This window comes from Populus trichocarpa, chromosome 8, assembly GCF_000002775.5.
Source record: "Populus trichocarpa isolate Nisqually-1 chromosome 8, P.trichocarpa_v4.1, whole genome shotgun sequence".
In the NCBI taxonomy this organism is placed as follows: domain Eukaryota; kingdom Viridiplantae; phylum Streptophyta; class Magnoliopsida; order Malpighiales; family Salicaceae; genus Populus; species Populus trichocarpa.
This window is the reverse complement of record NC_037292.2, coordinates 13,245,248-13,253,471: the sequence shown is the minus strand read 5'-3', so window position 1 is coordinate 13,253,471 and position 8,224 is coordinate 13,245,248. Positions and strand designations below refer to the sequence as shown.

Sequence of the window (8,224 nt, the reverse complement as noted above, 5' to 3'; positions counted from 1 at the left end):
GAGAACATGATAGAGGATAAGAGGAATATGGCTTTGATATGTTATTCACAACAATCAAACTTTCATCGAGATATAATAAAGGGCTCTATGCGAACACAAAGATGCAAAATAGCTATTTTGAAACTGTTTCAAGCAAATTTACATTTTCCATTTTTTCCAGACAAAATATACATTTATTTTTTTTGCTTTTGATACCTCTGAGCTGATGAAAATAATGTTTATAAATTGGATGTTTGATATTTTAATTTTTTTTTTGGAAAACCCCATATTCCCTCTCTCATGTATTTTAGATCTTTCCTCTACCGGACAAAATTTTCCTTGCAAAATGTTTGAATTTCCTCCTAACCTCAAAAACTCTCTCTCTCTGTTACTTTTCCTCCCCCTCTCATCATTAAGAACCCATTATTAGTGAGAACTCATATAAAGGAAAAGTAACAAAGAGGTATTTTTTAGATAGTGACAAACGTAATCACCGCCAAGTATGGAAAGTTTTGCAGCAATCAAACCAAGGAGTTAACAGTGTAAAAAAGATACTTCTACAAAAGCTATGTGGTGACTTTGAAAAGTTACATATATTTGAATCGAGGAATATTTCAAAATACTTTGCAAGAGTATTGGTCATATATAATAAAATGAAGAGATATGGAGAGTAGATGAAAGAGACACGTGTGATAGAAAAGATCATACGCTCGCTGTAAAAGAAGTTACATTATATGGTGGTCGCAATAAAAGAATCGTAAAATATGGATGTTCTTTCAATATAAGATCTCATAGGAAAATCACAAGCTCATGAGGAAAGAGTAATTAAAATTCAAGAAGATGGAAGAAAGCCAAATGCTACTCATTTGAAAGTATTTGGAAGTATTGGCTATGTGCATATAGATGATCAAGTAAGGACCGAACTAGATAACAAGAGAAAAAAATAATCTTTGTGGGCTATGATAAAAAAAATCCAAGGATATAAGCTTTATAACCCCAATGAAGGGAAGATAGTGATTAATAGAGATGTTGAGTTAGATGAAGAATGAACATGATATTAGAAGGCAGATGATGGTGAGAAATATAATTTTCTATAGGCTCTTAATAAAAAGGTGGAGAGCTATAAAGATCATCAAGAACAAGCTACACCTCCATAATCACTAATGGTGTCATCTTCACCTTTATCTTTTTCTTCTAATGGAAGTTTAAGTAGTGGCAGCCCATCAAGTTCACCAAGAAAAATGAGAAGCATTAATGAATTATATGAGGTAACTACTCCTATTGATAATGATGTAACACTATATTATCATCTTGCTGTATATGATCCTATAGTGTTTAAAGAAGCAATAAAGAATGCAAAATAGAGAATTTCTATGGATGAAGAGATTACATCAATTGAGAAGAATGACACATGAAAATTAATTCCCAGACCAAGTGGAAAAAAGCTGGTAGGTGTCAAGTGGACCTACAAATAAAAGAAAAATATCAAAGAAGAGATGGAGAGATACAAGGCAAAGTTAATGGTAAAAGGCTATAGTCAAAAGTATGAGATTGACTATGATGAGATTTTTGCTCTCATTGTTAGATTAGAGACCATTCAATTAATCATTGTCACAACTACTCAATATAGATGGAGAATTTATCAAATGGATGTTAAATCAACCTTTCTTAATGGTTTTCTTGAGTAGGTCTACATTGAGCAACCTATGAGTTATGAAGTGAAGGGACATGAAGACAATGTATTAAAATTGAACAAAATCTTGTATAAATTGAAGCAAGCCCCAAGGGCTTGGTATAGTTGTATTGATGGCTACTTCTTAAATTTGTAAAATGCCCCCATGAATATACTATCTATGTAAAGATAAAAGAGAGTAATGATACTCTTATTGTATATTTATATGTTGATGACTTGATCTTTATAGGAAATAATCCAAAGATGTTTGGAGACTTCAAACAAGTAATAATCAAGAAGTTTGAGATGACAGACATTGGTCTTATGACATACTTATTACATAGGGATTCAGATCAAATAAGAAGAGGATGGAATCTTTGTAAGCCAAGAGAAGTTTGTAAAAGAAATTCTCCAAAAGTTGAAGATGGAGGATTGTGAAAAAGTTAATACTCAAGTTAAGTGTAGAGTGAAAATGTCAAAGAATAATAAAGGGAAGAAGATAAACTCATCAACATTCAAAAGCCTAGTTGGGAGTTTGAGATATTTGACATGCATTCATCTTGATATTTTTTTTGGAGTAAGGCTTTTGAATAGGTTTTTATAAAGACACCAATTATAACACATTTTAAAACTTTGAAGTGAATTTTTTGATATATCAAAGGTACTGTTAATTTTGGCTTGTTCTATAGATATTCTAATCATTTTGACCTTGTAGGTTATAGTGATAGTAATTGGGCTGGAGATATGAATAATAGAAAAAACACTACTAGTTTTGTTTTTTACATAGGAGCCACAACATTCACATGAAGTTCATAAAAGAAATATATAGTAATTTATCAACATATGAAGCTGAATATGTAGCTACTACGACATGTGTTTATCATTTCATATGGCTAAAAAGATTATTGAAAGAATTGTGAATGTCATAAGAGAAGCCTAAAGAGATTTATGTAGACAACTTATCAGTCATTGCCTTAACTAAAAAACTAGTTTTTCATGATAGAATTAAGCATATTGACATAAAATTTCATTACCTAAAAGATTGCATTACAAATAAAAAAGTTGAAGTCAAGTATATAAAGATACAAGATTAACTTGTGAGTATTTTCACAAAGCCACTCAAATATGATGTTTTTACCAAGATAAGAGATTTGTTGGCAGTTATGAAGAAATCAAGTTTAAGAGGGGGTGTTGAAAATTAAACTTAAAGTCTGGTTTTTCTAAAGAACAAAAGAATAGATCCATTGGTTGGGAACCGGTTGACTAGTTGGATTAAATGAATCGGTCGACCGGTTCAGTCAGTAGAATACAATTTCTATTAATTCTTATTAGAATTTCCTTGTATTAGTTTAATTCATTGATTGTCTTGGATTTTATACCTATAAAAAATATTGTAATTCAGCACTATTAAAAAGCACAAAAAAAAAAAAAAATAACTAAGAGAGCTTAGAAAGAAACACTTAATAAAAATATACATTCCTCTTAATCTTCTTCTTATTTTTTAGTTTTAACTTTGCATTCTATTTTTAATTTTATACCACACCTATTTTTCTTTCAATAATCAATAAATTGGTAATGTATTAGTGTATGCTATATGAATTGTATATAACATTTTTTAAATCTCTTAAAATATTACAATTTTCTGGTGTGGCCTTGGATCGGTGAAGGTAGCGTCATAACTTCACATCAACAAACTTTTCACCTAAATCCAAACATGGTGATGGAATGACAAAATGGGTGGACTGGTGTGGCCTTGGATCGGTGAAGGTAGTGGTAGCTCTGCATGTGGTGGGTGGGTGGGTTTGTTTACCGGCTAGTTTGACTCGGTCCTTTGTTAATGGAAGTGGATTGCTTGGTTAAGCTTTTGTTGAAATGGGTTCTACGGAACTAATATATCAGAGCTTGGATCTAATGGAAAATGGTTAGGGTTTTGCTTAATATTTATAGTTTTGAAATGGCTATTGGCCTGTTGGAACAGCAAACGATCAGGATGAGAATTCGGTTAATGGAGAGGTTGGATGCTGTAAATGGATTATTTTGACAAAGATGGACAGATTAACAGGGTGGCAATGATCCATTGATGTGAAATTCATTTCAAAACTACATATCAAAATTAGTATATTGGTTAGTTTTGATCGAACGCGAAGCCTTTAAACGACAAAAGCCCACTCCCAGCATGATAACAGGCGCAATAATTAATGCACCTGTTATTGTGTGTAATAAAGCCTTGCCCTTTTACTAGCCTGCCACGTTTGTCACTTGAAGAATGTAGGACAAAGAATAGGCAGCCAGGGAATGGTATTGGTGCAAAGAGGTGCTTGAATTCTCTAACATCAAGTGGCTACGAGCTAGGCCACGAAACTTGCATCATCAAAACACGTTTCAAGTCTTCAAAAACAATCAATTCTCTCGTCTTCTGAATATGAGGTTAGCAGAGGGACAGCTGAGGATGAGGTGAATCTATCGTTTGGATTTCTTGTGCTTTTTTGGCCCTTCATTTAGATATCTATGGATAACAGTCACTCTCTTTATTTGGTACAAGTACTTTATGTGATATAGAAACCTCTAAATATCATCCTTTCTTTCCCTTGCACTTTTTGCATATTGTTTGTTGTCCTATATTTCTTTATCTTCCTAGTCTTTGTTTTCTTCTTTTGTTTCCTTTCTGTCAAGTCTAGCTAGGAGAACATGTATCATGAAGGCCACCAGCATCTGCTTCCCTGTTTGCGTTGCCACCCACATAGCTACATTAGGATGGTAAGTCGGCCATGCGATCGATCCCCTCACCCCGGCTAGCTCCCATGTATATATATATATTATGCTGGCATGGTGAAAGCTTCCAAGTTCTAGTTTTTATATGTACATTCTCACACGCTTTTTTTTCCCTCAAGAATATTCTTACGAGCTATATTTTGTACTATTTAGAGCTAGTATCTTAATTCTTGATTACAAGGACTCAGATTTATTGTGCTTTTGCTTTCGACTGACATGTATATAACAGGTTCAACATCTTATAGAGAGATGTTTGCTCCTTCAAATGAGTAGAGATCAATGCATAAAGGCACTATATAAGCATGCTAACATTCGGCCAATTGTTACACTTACAGGTCACTTGATCTCACTGATTTTTACGAGTAAGGGACGATAGTGTGGACTTCTTTAGCTCCTAATATAGTGGACTTGTTGCTTGCAGTGTGGAGAGAACTACAGAAGGAGAATAGGGACTTCTTTCAAGCATATTTCCATTCAGTTTATCCGAGGCCTTTCACAAGTAAGAGCAAACCCCAAGATTTACAAGTCACTTTAAGAAATGCACTGATTCCACAAAATGATAAATATGGACGAGAATTAAGGACTCATGTATTCTAGCTAGCTAGATGTCATGGGTTTATATAAATATACGGAGCTAGTATGAAATGCACGAAACCATAAACCCCATTTTTTGATAAACAAGCTAGCTATAGAAACCATAAAACTTCCATCTGCAAGTGTATGGTGCTAATAAGATTGCTGATTATTATCAACTCGTATTTATGATTTTCAGGCAGGCATATATAATGGTGCTGAGAATGACAAGGAAAATATAAAATTAAAGAAGAAGGTGGTAGTGGACTAGTGGTGGTGGGACGACTTGCAAAAATACTTCATGATCAGGAGGTACACGGGTAGAAAAGCAATATTTATGATGAATTATAACTAGGTTTTGGACAGTACATGCCCTCAGACATAAATGTGATCAAATAGGTACAAGAAAGTCTTGGATATATACTTACAAGGGCAGCTAGCTATTAATGTTTTATCTTCTCTGTTCTTTTTCAAGAAGCCATTAATGTTTCTAATCCCACATTAAACTAGTTGTGCACCCGCGCTTGTGTGGGTATAGTTTCTGTTGAAAACGATATAAGAATTTATTTGAGTTTTTATACATGTAGTATTTGGTATTTAAGTCCTTTTAATCTATTTTATAGAAACTTATTTTTTTCTCTTAACCTTTTACAGGTTCTCATATTATACCAGTTACGTTCTAGTGATAAATTCTCACAATTTGCTCGTCACATATACTTGTTTCTTTATCTTATTACTTAAATGATTTCTCAATACAAAAGATGTCTTAATGATTCTCATGTATGTTATTTATTAATCGCTAATTAATATTGACAATTAGTGAATTAGTTTGATTACATCATTATAATTCTATAATCTTAAATCTTATTTAATATTAAAATTTTAAACATGACTTCTCATGCCAAATCTTTTACCCACTTTTCTAAGATGGAATCCTGTGATGTGCTAAAAGGGATATAATTTTTGGATTCGATACCAAGGGGGTATTATTATTGGAAAAAGCTTTTCACCAGTCCCAACGTGACAAGAGGTAGGTGATGACTGATGAGCATATAGGAGTTATATATACTATATAGAGAGCGAGCTACGTCAAAATTCAACAGAGTTTTTGTCTTTGCGACAGGACATGCATCCATCGTTAAACACCTTGAAAACTTTAAGTTTCCTTGTAGTTAGTCAGTCTTTCACAACTTGCAGTGAATCTCATTCCCGAGAGCATCTACCCTAAATGGACATAAGATTTGAACCCAACCCAAACCCTAAAACAGAAACAATTTTCTTCTTTTGCTAGTTTGTACAAGTCTTGATCACTCAAAGGGAGTCTTTGCCCACATGAAATGCCTTGGAACCTTTCTTTCATGTAAGCCTTTGCTTTCTACGTTGACCTGAAACTTTTCAAAACAGAAAGTCATGCATCCACTTCAGGAGCTCAAATTACTACAAACATCAAGTGTTACAGAAGCCTTTACAGTGCGTTCAAGATTACCCCATAAGGCTATTTCATAAATTTTAGATGTAGTAGTAAGTTGGAGAAATTAACTAGCTAGAAAGTGACTAGATTTGGAATATCAATTGAAGAATTAAAATGTTTTTCTCCACCTGTATTATTTGCTTAACAATCATTCGCAGCCTAATAAAATTTCCCTGAGCCATCCGTATACTGCACAATTTCATTATTAGAATTTAGAAAGAGAAAATATTCCAGGTAGAGTGCTACTCTATAAGCATATATGATGTGCTCACTAGATAGCTCATGACTTACGTACCTGATCAGCTGCATCACAGGACCATGAGCCGTTCTCCTCTTCCAAGCCACTGCTCTCTCCATCAATATCTTTGCAGTACTGAACAAGGGGTGAATGGGCCCACTGAAAAGAGTTAAACATGATCGATTTGAATTAAACTACAATATGTTACATTGAATCGGTTGAGTTGTTTCATTTCCCTCGATATGCTTCTGCGCATGATTGAGTGTCAAAAATCTACCTGTACTCCAGAAAATCAACTTACATTTTTTGCAGCTGTGCTGAAGGCTTCTTTGTGAGCTATTCTTGGATTTTCAGTTTTGATCCTTCTGATCTCTTCTCTGATAAATATATTTCTGTAAGAAAATAGTAATACCAAGGCTAAATCATGTACTAATTAATATTATAAATCTTAACTAGATCTCTTACTTGATGAAGCGGTTATAAGCCGACGGTCCTCTTTGTCTTTTCTCTGGGGCTACAGAGATAAATTGCTAGTTCAGTTAGCTAATAAGTAGATTAGATCTCCAAAAAGAGTTAATTTACATGATTTTGCCCTATCATTGACTATAATCTGGCTAGATAAATTTGATAAACTTACGTTTATTAATGACACGATTCACTTGATTAATTCTGTCATCTTCATCATTGTTAGAAGAGATCGCCATGAACGAATTTTGCATTTCTAAGCCTTTTTGAGCATTGAATTCTGGACGAAGCTGTTCTTTTTGCTGAAGGAAGGGAAGAAAAATTAAGTTCAATGATTTATCTCTACTGAACACCAACAACTTCAAATTAAGCTAGTCAATAATTATGATTTTTCAGGAAAAAGAAAAGAAAAAACAACTGATGTGTGTGTGTGTGTGTGTTAATTGAAACCTCATCCTCATAGCTGAGAGAAGTTGAACGATTGAAAGGGAGAAAAGAGAATTTCTTCATGTTGACAGAGAAGAGGCTGGTGCAGTGTCCACATATCACAGTCACCACCGTGGATAAGCTGCTGCATGGAACGCTTACCTACAACATTCGAGAGAAAAGAAAAAACACAAAATAATTAAAGTTGAACTGCACATTAATCTTGTGAAACTCTACGAAGCTGTAGTGTATTACGAGTAAAATGGTGGTGCAAAAACCACATTGTACGTAGCAAATCTGATCCGGAAGATCAAAGAGATGGTTCAATGTTGACATTTTAATTTATAGGTAACTCGAGAGGTAGCTATAGGTGCTTGTGTTGCGGATGATCTTGTGTGTCTGCTAGCTGCGTCTGTGTCTCTGTGAGAACTGCATGGAGTCTTCTGATAGATGGGAAGAATTTATAGGCTTTAGACAGGTTTATATATAATGTACGTATGACAATGTAAGGAAGTACGTGTATACTCTCAGTATGCGTAAATAATGTATTCTCCCAAGGCAGGCATTTAACACATACTAATAAAACTCGAACTGGTCTGGTTGATTGACTCGAAATCCGTCCCCGACA

The 8,224-nt window shown here is 34.0% G+C and overlaps 2 protein-coding genes across 2 annotated transcripts; one reads left to right on the top strand and one right to left on the bottom strand.

The window, feature by feature from the left end:
• Window positions 1–4,219: 4,219 nt before the first annotated feature.
• On the top strand, window positions 4,220–5,640 carry LOC7473220 (uncharacterized). The gene is made up of 4 exons (XM_002312651.3): window positions 4,220–4,408; window positions 4,653–4,758; window positions 4,845–4,922; window positions 5,196–5,640. The coding sequence occupies exons 1-4, from the start codon at window positions 4,340–4,342 to the stop codon at window positions 5,207–5,209; spliced, it is 267 nt and encodes an 88-aa protein (XP_002312687.2). The 5' UTR covers window positions 4,220–4,339; the 3' UTR covers window positions 5,210–5,640.
• A 986-nt stretch (window positions 5,641–6,626) lies between these two features.
• LOC7469059 (axial regulator YABBY 4) lies at window positions 6,627–7,932 on the bottom strand. Its single transcript, XM_052455164.1, has 7 exons — window positions 7,852–7,932; window positions 7,621–7,758; window positions 7,343–7,472; window positions 7,171–7,219; window positions 7,007–7,082; window positions 6,763–6,864; window positions 6,627–6,656 (listed from the first exon to the last, which is right to left on the bottom strand). Exons 1-7 carry the CDS (start codon window positions 7,930–7,932, stop codon window positions 6,627–6,629), a joined length of 606 nt encoding a protein of 201 aa, XP_052311124.1.
• Between the last annotated feature and the right edge of the window lie 292 nt (window positions 7,933–8,224).